This window comes from Phyllostomus discolor, chromosome 10 (genome assembly GCF_004126475.2).
Source record: "Phyllostomus discolor isolate MPI-MPIP mPhyDis1 chromosome 10, mPhyDis1.pri.v3, whole genome shotgun sequence".
Lineage (NCBI taxonomy): Eukaryota > Metazoa > Chordata > Mammalia > Chiroptera > Phyllostomidae > Phyllostomus > Phyllostomus discolor.
Genome location: NC_040912.2, coordinates 87,270,150 through 87,287,305, shown reverse-complemented (window position 1 = coordinate 87,287,305; position 17,156 = coordinate 87,270,150). Strand labels below are relative to the sequence as shown.

The 17,156-nt window shown below is 49.5% G+C and overlaps 1 protein-coding gene across 5 annotated transcripts in view; it reads left to right on the top strand.

Annotated features, from left to right (window-relative positions):
• The window catches only part of TPK1 (thiamin pyrophosphokinase 1), a 257,388-nt gene that overhangs the window by 124,664 nt on the left and 115,568 nt on the right, over window positions 1-17,156 (top strand). For 4 of the 5 annotated variants that reach the window (XM_036011002.1, XM_036011003.1, XM_028525244.2 and 1 more), the window contains one exon: window positions 15,242-15,388. The exons of the other annotated variant lie outside the window; for it this stretch is intronic. In XM_036011002.1, coding sequence (XP_035866895.1) covers window positions 15,242-15,388 — 147 coding nt within the window. The remainder of the gene's footprint in view (window positions 1-15,241; window positions 15,389-17,156) is intronic. 5 annotated transcript variants of the gene reach the window in all.

The window sequence follows — 17,156 nt, the reverse complement described above, 5'->3', positions numbered from 1 at the left end:
ATGTGTTCTGGCAGGTGGTTACCGAGTTGATGCCGCGGATCCCCTTCTCCCTTTGAAGAAAAGCCTTGGTAACTGTTGTAAACGGCACGCAGCTCATGGGGCCCAGTCAGCGAAAGTGATTGAGCGAACATTCTCATCTCGGTTGTGGCTTGAACTGTACCAAATGTATTGTGCTATGTCCAGCAGTAAGTTGCTGTAATTAAATATTTGTTTAAGGCAAACAGAACACAGCCCATCCAGAGTTATTTGCTTCATCCAGATATAGCTGATTTTTTTAGTTTCTCAGGAAAACAAAAATTGTAAATCTTCACAGCAGTTTCAGTTTCCCTGGAGCTACCACCGAAGTTTTTGTAAGCTGGGAATGCAATTATGTGAGTCTTATGTGTTGTGCTTAATTGATAGTGTCCTGTGCTCAGGCATCGGCTCTAAGAACAAATAGGTGTATCTCAAACTGAAGCAGACCAGACTCCAGAGGGAGCCCCGGGCTGGGGAGGAGGGTAGTCAGGGGTCTGTGATCTGCCAAACAAACGCGACAAGGCCGTGGCCAGTCCGGTGGGGAGGGCTGGAGCAGGAGGAGCTGTTGGAGGGCGCCTGCATTGGCCAGAAGGGGCCAGACTCCCACTGTGCTTAGCCGTGGAGTAGAGGCAGCTTGGGGGGCGTGTAGCCTTGGTGGCGTGCTTCGCTGCATCCTGAGGGTCACTGCAGCCAGCGGTCCCCACAGCCCAGTGGCGGGTTCTCTCGGGGGGACAGAGAGCAGCGCACCCCCGTAGCTGCCGGAGGCCTCCGCGTGCTTCGGGCCCAGTCCCGCGTTCTGCAGCCTCGTCTCGTGCAGCTCTTTCTCTGTGTTCCTAAAATGGGCCGTATTCTCTCTCCTGCCCCGCCTTACGGGGTTTTTGCCCCTGTTTCCCCGCTGCTGAGAATTCATGAGTATTTTTTTTTTATATTTTTCTTTGTCTTTGCCTAGACCGTGATGGCGGACGGAGTCCACCTGACAGGCTTCAGGCGGGTGTTCCTCCACCCCACCCTGGGTTAGGTCCTCCTGCTGGGCATCCCTGTGTGCCCCTCTTTTCCTGCAAGGCCCTTTGGACCTTTCTAATGACGCCACTAGTGACTTCTCCTCGTTCCTTGAAGCCTTTCTCCCCAGCTGGAGCACACAGCCCTTGATGCCGCGGTCGGGTTTGTCTGGTTCACAGCTGCACAGCAGCACTTGGCGGGTACGAGGTGTTCGTGCTGGGGATGCTGGGCCCGTTTCAGCACCCTGGGGACCTGCAGGACGGGAGAACGTAACGCAGTCGTGGAATGGCTGTTGAGAGAAACCAAGACGTAGCAGACACACAGCGGTGAGAAGGCAACAGGGAGGAGCGTGGCCAGGGAGGACCACCGTGCCCACAGGATGGAGAGCACGGCTGGGAGCCAGCGACCGGCGTCGGGAGGGTGTGAGATGGAGAACGAACAGTGCGATGAGTTTGGTGCCTAAAAAGTGTAGTTAGATAAACTGGACAGCGCATTACTCACAGGGAAAACCTTCCCAGGAAGCTCCCCTTCAGATTTGTGTTAAATCTGATCAGAGTGTCTTGAGCCTCCACCGGATTGAACATTTAACCTGGAAGTACCAGGTTGCTGTTGATTTCGGGTAACAGTGGAGAAAAGCATGATTAGAAAGAGTAGAAGGGGACTGAGACCAGACTTCTCTCCGCACACCCTCCGCCCTCAGATGAGAGCATCTTGAGGACATTTAAAAACGTGCTCCTGTGCGCTGTGTCCACATACGCTTCACCCTCATGCAGGTGCTAAATCCGAGCAAATCACCTTGCATTTCTGCTCGTCCACTTACGTTATGAGTAGGAATTGTAATCACAGCATCTATGTTTTACAGTAAAGTCTGATCTGGTTAGCATATTCTTTACAGTATTAATTATAACACGTAAATTGAATTAAAGTAGCATTTAATATGTTAAGTAACTAACTATATAGTATAACATATTAGACATTTATACAATTTGGATTAGGGCCTGTCCTCATCCTAGGGGAGTTTACTCTCCAGCACACAACATTATTTAAAAAAAGTTCTCTAAATTCATTTATTTATTTATGCATCTGTTTTAAGCCTGCTCACCCCCAATGTTGACTCCTCTGCACGAAGTCTCTCTGCCACACGTGGCTTTGCGGTGCTGTGTTTTCATGTTGCCTCCCCGTCTTCCGATGCCGTGATGCACACCTGAGATCTAAACCCTGGGGTTCGGTGGGGAACTTAGAGGCTATTTCTCCAGGCTTTTTAAAATGTAAGGTGTACATTGTCTAGGCAGAAATAAATCTAGATTATAAGATGCTAAAAACGTGTCTATTTCCTTTGCCAAATTAGGGTAGTTTTCTTTCATCATGTTTTCAAATACACTTTCAGTTTCTTGCTCTTCTTCCCCTCCTTGTGGCACCGCTATGATTCAGACGTTGGTGCGTTTGGAGATGTCCCGGAGGCACCCAATACTATCCTCGTTTTTTTTATTCTTTTTCTCTTCTTGCTGTTCTGCTTGCTGGGTGAATGCTTATTTCTTCCTTGTGTCCCAACAGGTTGATTTGAATCCTGTCTTCATCCCATCCACTGTTGGTTCCCTGTAGATTTTTCTTTATTTCACTTAGTGTGACCCTCATTCATTCCTAGGACTTTTTTATGCTGTTGCTGTACTCAGTGAGCTCTTTGAGCATCCTGGTAACCAGTGTTTTGAACTCCATATCTGATAGGTGGGTTATCTTCATTTTGTTTCATTCTTTTTCTGGGGTTTTGTGCTGTTCTTTCATTTGGGCCATGTTTCTCTGTCTCCACAATTGGGCAGCCTCCCTGTGGTTGTTTCTGTGTATTAGGTGGAGCTGTTTTGACTCCCTGTCTTAGTAGCGTGGCCTGTTGTAGAACAGGCACCTGTAAATTATATGGGGAGGAGCCTAGGTAATTGCCAGGGTGGGGCAACCTGCTTTACAGCTTTGTGGCTCATTGTGCAGGGTCAGGGGGAGGGGGGTGGAGGGTGGACAGGGCTTGGAGAGGGACAGTGCTGCGGCCTGGCTTCTGGAGGTTTTCCCGGCACTCGCCTCGTGTGACCGGGGTCCTTGCAGCTCCTGCCCTCATGCTGAATCCCAGAGAGGGTGGGTCTGCACAAGTTCTCAGTCCGTGTGGGCCCTTTAAGCAGAGTCTCCTGAAAATCCAGCAGTTTCTTCCGCCGCCCCAAGCCCCACTGGTTTTTACAGCCAGAAGTTACGGGGATTTAACTCCCTGGGGCCGGGAGCCCTTGCTCCTGAGGTGTCCCTCCCGATTTTTACCCACATGTGCGTGTGGGACCCCCTGTTCCGCCGCCTCTTCACGCCATCCCACATCTCCATGTCTTCGCCCTCCGGCCCACCTGGATGAAGGTGGCTTCTTTAAATCCTTGGTTGTGATATTTTTTGTAGTTATCTGAGGAGGTGAAGCGTGTTTGCCTACGTCTCCACCTGGAACAGAAGTCTGCTTCTTTTTCTTCTCTAATTGGTGGGGCCCCCGTGTCGATCTTAGTTGTGACAAGGGTACCCCAGTTACTTACACTGTTGACAGTGGTGGAAACTGGGTGAAGTGTGTACTCTGTGTACTATCCTTGCCACTTTTTGCTAAATCTATAATTATTCCAAAATAAAGTGTACTTGAATAATAATGCTGTTTCAAATATCATAACTATAGAATGATGTAACCTTTTGTGGCATGACTGATAATAATACAGGATAAAAAGGCAAAGGTAAGGACTTCTTGGCACTTGGGCGCATGGAAATATCTTTTTGTGGATTCTCTCACTGAAAAGCATGTCATCAGAAAGTTCCAAATTGTGAGCTCTGCTTCACATTTATGAAAGCAGTTCAGACTTGATGGTGTGTGGACTGTGGTGAGGAGCCAGGTCCTGTCGGCCTTCTCAGTTCCTGAGAGAGCAGAGAAGGGTGGGCTGGACCGCAGGCAGAGCGTGACTCTGTCGGCGTGGAGTGGAGAAGGAGTAACCCCGTTCACTCCTGCGTTCCCACCTGACCGCTCCACCTCCTGCGGCCCCCACCACCACCACCGCTGTTTTCTCCCCAGCTCCCCGTGGATGCTCTGTCATGGCTGCCTTTGTCCTGGTTCCCTGGGCCTCAGTCACCCTCCCTGCCATTAGCGCCCTAATTTATCCCTCTAACCTGGAGCTCCAAAGCCACATTTCTACCTCTCACTGAGCAGCCAGAGCAGCTTCATTTCGTGTCTGCAACAAAGCTCACCATCTTTCTTCACAACACCTCGTTTCTTCCTTCTTTATTTCCCGTGCTGTTCTGCGGCACTGCCATCCACCCGCCTGGCAGGAAGCCAGCGGTAACCCCATAGTTTTCTCTGCCCACCCTTCACGCCGGCACGGCTGTCCCTGCAGCCCCGCAGGGTCTCCGTGCCCACTTCATTCGCTCCGGGCTCACCGCCGCTCCTCTCGTTCACGCCTGGGCCATTCCCGCCCGGGCTGTTCGCTTAGCGTTCCGTGGGCCCCTGTATTCTCCGACTAAAATCCATATCCTTCGTCTTACGTGTGCATTGGCTTGACATTTTCTGTTGTCTCTGAGTTAATTTATTCAGTAAGTGTTTGCTCAATGAATACATGTATTTCCAATAACGTCAGTGCTAGTTTTAAAGGACATCGTGGCAAACCTCAGCTGGCACGTAGACTGTTTGAAGGGATCTTAGCGGCATTCTGGATGTCATGGCAGTTTTCCTGTGACATGTGTCCAGGTGCTTTGGCATCTTTGTTGTCCCTGCCAATTGTAATAATGAGTGTTTATTATCAAAAGCCTCAGCCTCCAAAGCGTGGTAATTAGAGGTTAGGTGCTCAAACACTCGTGATGGGCCTGGCACTCCTTCGAGCTGCACAACGGTAGGAGGCTATTGAAGTCCTTTTAGCTTCAGTTTCCTCACATGTAAGTCAGAATAATAGGCTCCTTGTAGCAGCAGGTTATTAGTTAATGTACTTGCTTCAGCGCCTGCCGCATACAAAGTCCTTAATGAAAATGTAACAGTTGTAGGAGTGGTATTCATAATCGTGTATTTTTCCAGGGCTGTCCAACCTGTGGCCCACGGGCCACCTGCGGCCCAGAATGGCTGTGAATGTGGCCCAACACAAAATTGTAAATTTACTTAAAACATTATGAGATTTTTTTTTGTGATTATGTGTCACAATGTATTTACTGTGTGGCCCAAGACAACTCTTCCTCTTCCAGTGTGGCCCAGAGACGCCAAAAGGTCAGACACCCCTGCTACACCTTAGCTCTTATGATCTGTAGTACATTTTATGTAATATACTTAGATAATGTATTCTATTTTTTAAAATATAGGATAAGATAAAAATGTATAAAATACTATGATCTTCTGATCTTGTAATAAATTTCATGGAATAATGTGGTTTTAGAATCAGTGTTTTTAGAAATTTCTTACACTAGTTTATTCTACTTTATAGCTCAAGTTCATGGGTTCACCATAACATTTTTTCTTTTGGACATAGTAGAATGCAACTTTTTTAGAGAGTGGAATTGCAGCTTGCATCGATGAGGCCCGCTGTTCCTTACACATGCATGCTCCGGAGCGGGCGTCGGGCAAACCAAGCGTCAGACGAGGAAGTAAGGAGCAGAAAACGGTTCCCTGGGCCCCACGTGACCTGGCAGGCGCTTCCTAGATCATGTTGGAGATGCCTTCCAAAGAGGAATTCACGTCTCTGTTTTTCCTTCTCGGAGACCAGCCATCTTTTTTAGAGGGCTGTGTGCAACTCGAGAACATAGATAAGCCCCGTGCTTTCAAGCGACTCTGGGCATGTTGCTACAAATACAAAGAGCTTCCTGCCTTGGAGGCTGCAGCAGCCCCTCCATCCCTGCCCCCACTCGGGCAGAAGCACAGAAGCTTCTGTGTGCACTGGGAAGGGCGGAGGTTGTCTGCTCCCCAAGGATCTCGGTCGGATGACTCACTCGCCAGATGAAATTTCTTATCAGTGTGGAGAATTTCAGGGGCGGCGGTCCTCTGCAGGAGAAGGCTGACCGTACGTGGAAAGGACTTTCCATTTTGAGTTCCTGCATTGTGAAGACGCGGAAATTGCAGATGGGAGAGGAAAATGCATCTGGAGGCCTTTTGTAAGAATACTACATGTATAATAGGACAAGCTGGAAATGCTTAGATTATAAAATTTCTTTTCATTTTGAGTATCCCCCAGCAAGACTTACTACTTACAGTAGTCCCTACACCCATAATTATGGATATGCACAGCGATGACAGTATCTGTATTTTAGAGCGATGTCTCGCTTGTGGTTTGAAGCCACGACTGCAGGGCTGAAATGATGCCACTGTTTGTCATGAGGACGCGCATATCAGATCAGTGCATTTTCAGTGGTATTTGATTAAGTATTCGTGAGAAGAAAATATATGTAGAAATCAGAAGAAAAATGTATACATAGAAATATATTTTGTGTGTGTTGGGTATCTCAGAAAGTCCCACTGAAGTCAGAGAAGATGGAATCCTGTTCCATTCATTTTCCATCCTGTTCCTGTCTCAATGGCCGGAGGTAGGTGATGTCTTTCTGCTTCCGTGACCCCTGTTTGCCCTGTGGAACTTCCACACAGCGTTCCATGGTCGAAGTGCTGGTCCGGGACAGCAGGTGGCGCACTAAAATAAAGATGCGGAGAGCGAAAATCAGATGGGGGCAGCTTCTCCCCGGGAGGTACTATGCACCTTCCCCTCTCAATGTGAATGAATGGATGTAATTCCCAGTCTGGACAGCTGGATCAGGATATTTCAAAACACATTAGAAATGATACTATCTGAATTCAAAATAGATGGATTACATTTTAATTCTGTTTCCTCGCCCATTGCTATTAGAGATTTGAGATGCCAATGAAATTGACCCTAAAGATGTTTTTAAAGCATCCATATAAATAAAGGAAACTATTTCATAAAGAGGAAATTATTATTGAACAAGTATTTTACCCCAGATTGCGCTCAGTTTACTGTGATGCTCATGAATATGGAATACATTTGCTTATAATTTTAAGGTGAACCTGAGGATAATGAGGTGATCAGCTATTTTATACACATGTATTAGCTGCAGCAAACTTACTACATGGCAAAAAAAAATAAGCTTTAAGTAATTAATGTCACTGCAGTAGCAGTTTGAACATTCTCATTTGGCATTATAAAATGGTCCAGTGCATTTCTAGAAACCAGAATGTTAATGACCAAGCGCAAAATTTGCAAGCAAAATGCTCTCCATTCTCCCAGAAGGTGGAAAGGGGGTAATTAACATAAACTATTTATATTGCTCCAGACTGCAAAACCCAAGTCTGCCGGCCACCTATTATAAACTGGTCCATAAAAAATGAAGAGTTCTATAACACTAAATTCTGGAAGTATAATGCCCTCAACGCACTGCAAAGAACCGAATCTAGCCCGTCCTCACACGGAGACCGAGAGTTGCTTTATCACTTGGGACAAGAGTGCGCAGCAGGGGCTGATTTTGTGGCCGCAGCAGAGCCGGGAGCACTGTCGGGCGAAGACCAGTCGGGACAGCGAGAGCCAGGGTGATTGCTGGTATGAAGAGGTCACGCGCGTGCAGAAGCACTGCTCTCCTGCAGCGACGCGTCTCGTGCCCAAGTCGATGTGCTTCCAGAAAGACTTGGGAAAGTGCGTGTGTCTTTCCCACTCGCTCGGGGGTGGGGGTGACTGAGAAGGAGGCTGCGTCCGTGTTCTGGTGCCTCATCACCCAGTCCCCGCAGCATGGGAAGACGCGTGTTCGGCGCTCCAAGCCTCCTGAACGTGGTAACGGTTCAGCTTTAGCGGGGCATCACGTATGTGAGAGAATTTTCAGCCAGACTTAAAAATACCTGGTTTTTTTTTCCTAATAGGATGGAGAAAAAGTGCAGATTTGAATTTTTTTCATTTATCTACCAAGCGGTCACTTAGCTTCTGCGGTTAACATTCATATAAAACAAGTGGTAATGTTTTTTCAAACTCCACTTCCTAACAGCTGATTGTTTCTGAGGATGACGTGAATCGTACTTGGATTTTCCTCTCCCAGGGCACGCCGACTGTGTTGAACACGCCGCGCTGGGCGTTGGGGGTGCTCCCGACCACGAGTGGTACATCTCCCCGTTCTCTGCGAGCCCCCTGACGCAGAAGGGGCGCCGCTGCATTTCGTCTCCATAGAAACGTCTCTGTGTCCCGACAGTGTGAGGAGCTCAGAGACCACAGTCACCTGCAGTAGGTTTACCACATTCCCGTGATTTATTTATGCAGGCCGTGAGTTTCTGTAATTTCACTTATAAATACATTTCTGATTTTTTCTCTTCAAATAATGTAATTTTCATTAGTGATAATAAAGTCTTATACAGAAAAACAGAGAAGAAGAACCATGCCTGTGTGTTCTGTGTATTCTCTGAACCTCCCCCTGGTCCTCACTGCCTGGTAGAGAGAAATGTAAACACGGGCCAAGGTGCTCTGGCCGTCGCTCACTGTATTTACATGGGCAGGGAAATAATACATTCCCACATTTTTATATACATCACACTGTTGTGTGTTTATACGGGAAAAGCGTCCCACTCCAGGGGTCCCATGGATATGGTCTGAGAACCTGTGGTCCAGTCAGTCAGAGAAACAGCAGCAGTCAGGACAGACCCGGGAGGACAGACAGCGCCGTTGGTCCAACCGGGCTGGGAATGTTCCATGAAAAATCCAAAGACTGGCCCAGGGTAACTGCTGTAAACCCCAGAAGCATTTCATCATCCCAGGAAGGAATCCGGTCATCGTCCGTGCCCAGGGTACTGCAGTTGAACCTGAGGGTCAAAACAAAGAAAAACTCAGACAGGGCGCACTGAGGGCTCCGAGGAGAAGCAGTCACAGCGACCATCGGGCTGGGGGGGCTGTTTGGGGCCACGTGTGGAGAGTCCCTGCTCTCCAGTTTGTTCGATCCACTCGTCTACCGATGGGCACTTGGGCTGTTTCTAGCACTTGGCTGTTGTAAGTGGTGCCGCTGTGGACATAAGGCTGTCTGGGTTCTTTTGAACTGGTGACTCAGGAGTCTTAGGGTACGTTCCCAGCAGCAGAATCGCTGAGTCAAAAGGCAGATCCATTTGTAGTTTCTTAAGGAAACTCCGTACTGTTGTCCACAGCGGCTGCCCCAGCCTGCATTCCCACCAATGGTGCACTAGGGTTCCCTTTCCTCCGCATCCTCGCCAGCATTTCTTGATAACATAGATACAGTTTGACAAACTTGGATGAAACGCTTTGTTCATACAACTTCATCTTTCTTTAGGGGGTGGAGGTAGGCGTGCTTTGGAGAATACTGTAGTAACTTCCTGTGCCAAGGGAGAGGAGGGACAGGGGTGGCCCGGGCACCGAGGGTTGACACCTTGTGGTGTGTTCTGAGGACGACAGCGTGTCTGGAATGCGCATGGGGTCGGTGTTGGAGGACATTGGACTTTGTCTCGTAGATGCTGGAAAGCCAGCGCTGATTCCAAGCTGAACATGGGCATGATCAGATGTGAGATGTGGGCAGCCCGTTCCCATAATCCCATGCGAGGTTCCTTGGTTATCCAAGGCCAGGCAGGGGCCATGGGGTTGTCTTGCAGGCAGGATCTTGCCTGAGTGGTGGCTGAGCAGGGAAGGGGGAGGAAGCACTATCTGAGAAAAATCCTGGGTTTTCTTAGACGTCCCATCCATGAACAGAAGCCTCATTATCTTGCCAGTGCAAGAGGCATTATTTATTCCTCACCCCAACAGGCTGGCTTTCAACGGCGACTCATCGGGCCTGGTGGAAATTTAAGTGAGGTCCCTGTGGGGTGGTTTCCGCAAGCCGAGGTTTTATTCCGTGTTTCTCAGTATGACATGTGGCAATACCATAAAATCCTAGGTCTTTGATTTCTCTGGTGTCTCATTCCCATCTATCACAGGAATTATTTTATAGGCTTATTAAAACCTTTTGATATTGCTGATCTTTTGTCAGTTTGTTTTTGCTCTATCTTGATTCAGCTCTTCCCTTTGTCTCCTGCATTGGGTCTTCTGTCTCCCAGTGGGCGCACCAAACAATTGGGCCGCAGAATTCCATCATTCTCCTCGTGCTTACCTGTAACACAGCATAGAGCTTGTTAAGAATAATGTCTGAAGGTTTTGAGACTGCAGTGTTCGGGTCTGCTGGGTTGGCTGGGTTAAGGTCAGTGGTGATTGCCAAGCAGCGGGGCGAACGGTATGCCTTAGTTTACTTGGGGCGGCAGTCCCAGTTCGTGCTCGTCCTCTCGGTGTCGTTGTGCCCAGTGTCCCCACTTAACTTCCAGAAGTAACTCGGCTTGTGTGTTAGATGGCGTGGTCACCCTGTCTTCCGGGGAGAGCCACGGAGGAACTCTCCGTTTGCGTATCTCCAGCATACAGCTTACTCGAAGTAAACGTGATTAACATACGCCGACAGGCACTGTCCCCATTGCGGGCTTCGTCCATGCCGTGTCCGTGTCTTCCTGAGGACTCGTGCACAAAAATAGGGCATCTGTTCACGGAAAGGTCTTCAGTGGCGTGGGAGGGAAATGGAGGTGCCCCTCCTCTTGGAGTTACGTATGCCCCAGCCAGTCTCGTCACTGTTCTGTGAGGGGGAATGACACAAAGCCAGGTTGTCCGTTTACTTTCTAAACAAACAGACACAATGGCTGCGTAAGGTGCAGGGCGGAAACCAGAGAACCTTCCATGGCCCATCGCAAATGAAAGAGCCTTGGAAATGCGTGGGTGCGTTTGGTTGACGCCCCACCTTCAGAGATGGCCAGAGGCCCGGGAGGCTGTGGAGCTTGCGTGAGGTCCTGTGGCTGCCAGGGGGGCGTGTGCGCCACTCCACAGCCAGGCCTCCACGGCATCAGTCCCGCGTGGCGGTGTTCTTGCTAGACACGGCGCGTGTGAAAGGTCCAAAGCAGCCCTCATCCTCACCCCTCCTCCCCTTTGCTAACAGCAACAAAAACGATCCACAGGACATGCCCTGACTTGACTGTAGAGAATGTGTGGAAATCAGTTTGCAATTCACTCTTGACATTTTATAGATTGTCGTCTGGCATAACAGGCATGTGCTGGGTACTTTGGGGGCTGTGTGCACACATTTACATTATTTACAATATTTTATTCATGGGGCTACTAGGATTGTAACAACCCTTTCCTGAATTACAAACCTTGAATCCTTGATGCACCACAAGCCACAGAAAATACCGTGTTGGCCTGTGAGACCAGCTTTTGTTCTCTGGAGCATCGTAGGCACGCTCAGCAGTAAACAGACTTGCCGTACACTCTGTTCACCCACCCTGCCTGTTGGTGGCCTCGGAAGTTCATGGTCCGCCGTCACTGAAGTCCCCTCCCCACCTCTCCCTCACCGAAATCCGAGATGCCTGTGCCCCCGACTCCAGCAGAAGCTGGGCTTTTGCCCCCTGCGGACGTAGCCGTGCTGTGTTCTGTGTGTGCCGCTTCTCCCCTGCGCTGCGCGTTGTCTGGAATGGGCTGGGGGAGAGCAGGAGGTGACTCCACGGCCCTCTGCTGTCGCTGGACGCCCCGCTCCACCCCGGCTAGTTTCTATGTTCTTTTCCCACTCGATTATCCTCCGTTCCCACTTACCTCCTTTCACCTTCTAACTGATGCGATTGCTTTTTATTTTGATCCGTTGTGTATTTTCCTCCATGTGAACGCCAACTCCAGGAAGGCTGGCGTTTCTGTCCTCTTCACTGATGCATCCTGACTGCGTAGAGTAGAGCGTGACACACGGTACGTGACCAGTAAATACCACCGGGGTAAGAACAAAGGTGACGCAGGTTCTTCTTTTCAGATGCCACTCGCTACTGGAACTCTTGCCAGGCAGGAGAGTACTCTTTTGTTGAAATCAGATGACGTTAACTGAGCCTGGTAATTGGCGTCCTGCTCCGTGGTTCTTGATTCAGTTTTGCCGGGTCTCTGTACGCTCGGGGGAAGCTCGGCACAGGCGTGCCGCCCGGGGCACCGCGAACAACGCAGCTGGCGTCTGCGGCCCACAGGCCTGCCCTGGAAGGAGGACACGCGAGTGTGTCAATTGTTACAGCGGCGTGCGACTGCGGCGTGCTAGGAGTAGTTACGTTACTTAACTCGGGGGTTCTGGATGATGGGCGTGATGCGGGCGCGTGCAGACACGGAGCAACACCACCGAGGCAGGAAGTTACAGGGTGCGTTTCATAGGTGCCAAAGAGAGAGACAGGCGGTGCCCTGCCGGGCCCGTGTGGGGGGAGCACCCGGGGAGCAGGGGCAGAGAGCAAGGACCCGTGGTGGGGTGCACAGCCACAGTTATGAAAGGATCTCATTGGTGTGTGGCCGGAGGGCAAGACAGGGAGCCTGGGCCAGGCTGGTGCCTGGCAGCCCAGGGCCTGGTCTCCTGGGCCGCGTGCCTGCAGCCTGTGTGTGGGGTGTGGAAACATCAGGAGAACGCCAAGCTGTAAGCATTCGCAGTGCACTGGGTGGTGTTAAAGGTAAGAGCACAGGCTCTGGACTCACGTGGAGAGGGCCCTCCAGCCCTCCGGCATCGCTGTCCTACAGACACAAATCTGGACTTGGGAAACCTAAGTGGATGCATGGGGTGGTGTCTGTGTCCTTCTTCTGCTGCTGGGAGGATCCCACGTCCCCCCTACAGCCCGAGCCAGAGCACTGCAGGCACATCCCAGGCGGCCTGCTCCCCTGCCCACCCGAAGTGCATCCACGGGTCCCCTAATGTTTTCAATCAGTCTCGCTAACTGCTTCCTGTAGGGAAATGAATAGTGATGAGAAGCAATCTTGCCGCTCCTCTGTTCTGAGAAATTCCCTGACCGCTTTACAGACCCTGCGTATTCATCACGATATCCCAGTGCAGAAGGTGGGGATTAAACTTCAGCCTTAAGGTATGCGGTTGCTCACAGCTCCGAGTGTGGTAATGAGAAATTGAGTATCCCTGAAACAGGGATTCCAGAATCTACCTAGTGAATCAACTGTTTTAGCATCAGGCCTTGCCTCCAAGGTGATTCTTAGGGTTGTATGCTTTTTGCTGGAGCCTTAGAGCTTTCTGCACATCATAGTTCATGTGTAATTTCTTTTAATGTCTTTCTCTTCAGGTCAAAGCAAACTCTCTTTATTTCTGAGGCTCTGTATGACTTCTGGGCTCTCACCACCGGTCGGCAGTGGCTGTATCACTAATAAGTGGCTCCTGGCCCCGCTGCCCGCATTCCCCCGACAAAAGCTGTCTCTCTGGCAAGTCCGAGCACCAGCTTGCATGTCCCCCCTTTCCTCCGAAGATGAGCAGGTGCACCCGTCTTCAGGGCAATGCCTGTTCAGAATGATACGTGTCTGCTAGGGTGCACGGCCTTTGCTGGTGCCGGAGCTAATTCTTAGAGTTCCAGAAAGATCTCCACAGGTAGCATTCAGTCTTCGAGATGGGTGGGGTGCCTGTCCTGGAATACTCTAGCTTTGACATGCAGCATCTCATCCAAAAAGAAAAAATAATCCCATTCTCCCTACTCTCTGAAAAGATCAGAAATAAAGCACTCATTAAAGCTTTTCAGTTCTTCTGTGCATTTCACTTTTTGTGGTTTATGGAGACCTGTTCTGATTTATATATTCCCATCAGGTGGCAGCTAGTCTGTTCCTTTCTTAGCCTTTTCATACAATGCTTTCACTTAGCCAGTCATCAAACACAAGCACTGGCGTGTCTTGTGAGTGCAGGGCACCATGCTGAGGACCAGGGCCGGGGCTGGGCACCGACGGACGCTGCCTTTGCCCCTGGCGTGTCCGTCACTCCCTGTCCTCCAGGAGCTGGGCGGGTTGTATCGGTGCTTAGACCACGTGTTCTTCCAAAATCACCTTGTCTTTGTGCACAAGACCTCAGCCAAGCTTTTCCAGTGCACTGTTTTAAAACCTAAAAACTAAATGCTCCTGTTTTTAAACAATTTCTCTTTTATTTCAGGTAGAGTGATTGTTGCTTTTTGTTTTGATCATACGTGAGACGTCCTTAGGCTATTTCCATGAAGCTCCTAGGTACCTCCTCTTCCTCGGTCCTATGCTGAGACCTGGAGAGGCGGGGCTGCCTGGGGCAGGGAAGGTGGGGGCCGGTGAGGAGGCAGGCCCAGCTGCAGCACGCTGTGGCTCACACAGCACTGTGTGCAGGAGGAGACTGTCACTCACCCCCTCAGCCTCCCCCTGGCCCTCTGTACCCAGTAATTCTCTATGTAAACATCCTGGAAGGTATTTCCAGCGACAGGGACACAGTTAAATTAATTGTGCTGTAGTCATAGGAACTGCTCTCTTTAAAGTGTTAAGTGAGCAAAGTAACATACTAACCGACATGTAACAACCAAAACATTAATAGCAGTACAAATGCAACAATACCCCAAATAATAAAGGTAATGGGAGAGTAGCTAACGTTTAAAAACAATCACAGTGTTATAAAACATGTTCTAAATGTTTTACATTTATTAACTCACGTAATAACCTCCTTTAATCCCCTCAACAACCCTATTAATTGTCCATTGTTACCCAGTATTTACCCGTGAACATCAACACGAGGTACAGAGGGCTCAGGCGACTCGCTAGGTTCAGCCGAGAGCACAGGTCCTCAAGGTACTTGCGTCCCAGTGGGCGACACACCTGTGAACGGGCTCAGTGTGGTCAGCTGGGTGTTGCGAACGCTGTGCCCCCAGGGGTGCTCTGGGCGTGCATGGGAGAGGCACCAGGGGTGAGATCAGGATGCTCCCAGTGGGAGGAGCCCAAAACAGGGTGTTACAGGGAGAGTCCTCAGTTTGCCGGGGAAACAGGCGGGTAGAAAAATGTGAAATGTGTACTTTAAAGACTTGGTCTTGAAACCCGACTCTGCCACTTACCAACTGTGTAACCTTGAACAGGTTACCGTAATTTGCTGTGTATAACACACACCCACCTTTTTGTGCACATTATGCAGGGGATTATGATACCCATGGTGTGTAATCATTATACCCATGTGTAATGTGCATCCTTATTTTTCCCTCAAAAAATTTGGGCAAAAAGTGTGCATTATACATGGCAAGATACGGTAACATAATTCTTCATCCAAGCAACAGAAGTGATGTCTACCATTTCTTCCTGGCTTATCCCATAAAAGTGTAAAACGAAAAGCCCTGTGTAGGTGTTGGATGCAGTTCAGCTGTGCAAACCCTGTTGATGTGTGACTCCCCCTTGTACTCTGCCTTGCGCAGGTGGACGTGATCGTGACTTTGGGAGGACTGGCCGGGCGTTTCGACCAGATCATGGCGTCCGTGAGCACCTTGTTCCAGGCGACTCGCATCACCCCTGTGCCCGTCATAATCATCCAGGAGGAGTCTCTCATCTACCTGCTGCACCCAGTAAGTGAAGAACAAACACAATGTCAGCAGTAGTTTGAGCCACAGACTCCCAACCTGTGAGTGGACAAGGAGGGGACGCCCGCCCCTGTGGGTCCCTGACCCGCTAGCGGAGTGGCCCGTGTCCGTGTGCTGCTCTAGTCCTTCCGCCGGTCACTGAATGGGAAAAGGTGGAGGAGAAGCCTCACAGTAAATGTGTTCATTTTACGGGACCTGTGAAGGAACTCTGTGACTCTTAATTAAATTGACTAAGAGTTACACTTTGCAGTTTTGCTTTTCGAGCAGCTGAATATGAGAAAAACCTCAATAGAGGAAGTACAAAGCTTGGCAAGTATATTAAGTGAAAATTTATATTTTCATATATTTTCAGTGTTGTAATTACAATTGGAAACTGGGTTTGATTTTTAAGCACTATAAAAGAAAATCTTTAACTTTCACTGTTCTTAGGTTTATTAATTTCACTGCCTCTGAACAAATTTCTAATGACAATGTCATTCATTTCCAATGACAGACATTGTGGAAATTTTCTGTTAATGTAGTGCTTAGAGCAGACTTCTTATTAAATAAAGTTTTATAAGGTCGACTGGTGCATTTCACTTTGAAAAATAATAATTTGGTAACATCTTTTCAAGACAGTGGACAGTTTTTTCTTTTTGCCGGTCATTGCAATGCACTGCCTATGGTCTTGCTTCTACTGCATCGCCACTCATGACCTAAAATGAGTTATCTGGTTAATATAGTGCAGGCGATGCATGCTCACCGCTGTTCAGCCACATCTGCATTTTCTTCTGGTTTTCTGCATTGCCTGGCGCTGTTGCTTCCTGGAATACTTCCCCTGAGGTGTGGAAGGGGTTCTGTCCATTTTTGTAGCCAACACACAGTTACGGTGCATCTGCCCCCTCCCTGCCCGCTGCACTGCTGGGCAGTTGAGGATTTAGGAAATGTGGTGGCGTGGTATCCCTGCTCTCCGGTGCACGTCCAGTGAAGCAGACACGTGTAAAACTGAAACACGAGGCGAGGTTCCCACACGGCTGCAGAAGATGACGAGAGACTGTGTGATTGGGTCACGGGCGTGGCAAGGAAAGGCTTCACAGAGGCTCTCACCTTTTATCCACTCGGTCTATTGAACAGATGTCTATTGAGCACCTGCTGTATGCCGGGCACCTCTCCAGGGACACAGCAGCCAGCTGGACAGATAGATAGTGCCGCCTGATTTCGTGGAACATACGTTCTCCTGAGCTTACACTGTAGCAGCACCTTCAAGGGCGAGTAAATATGTGCTCTGGGAGATGATGGCAAGGTGACTGAAGCCAGAGGGGCCGCCAGAGAGAGAGGAAGGTGCAGGGCCCGTGGTAGGACCCACGGCAGAATGGAGAAGTGCAGGAGACGAGGCTGCAGAGCCGGGCTGCGTGCCAGCTGTGGGGAGCCTTGAGTTCCGCACAGTGAAGTGCGGACTGTTCGCCATAGGTTACGGGAGGTCACTGAAAGACCTCATTTAGCAGCGTGGCTTGCTCAGACGTACTCGTCAGATCCCTAGTTATTTGTTAAATACCTGTCATTTCCCCACCGTTTCTGGAGTTTGAAGCCACTGTGATGCGCTGAGCTTCCTTTGCTGTGTCATACTAACCGACGACATGATTGCTGATGAGCCCACTGTGTCCCGTCTCCGCAGGCGGGCACATGGCAGTGTTGGCCACCGATGCACTGCCGTCATTTTTGGAAAGCAACATTGGGAGATGAGGTGTTGGAAAAATCGACACCTCAGAAATGG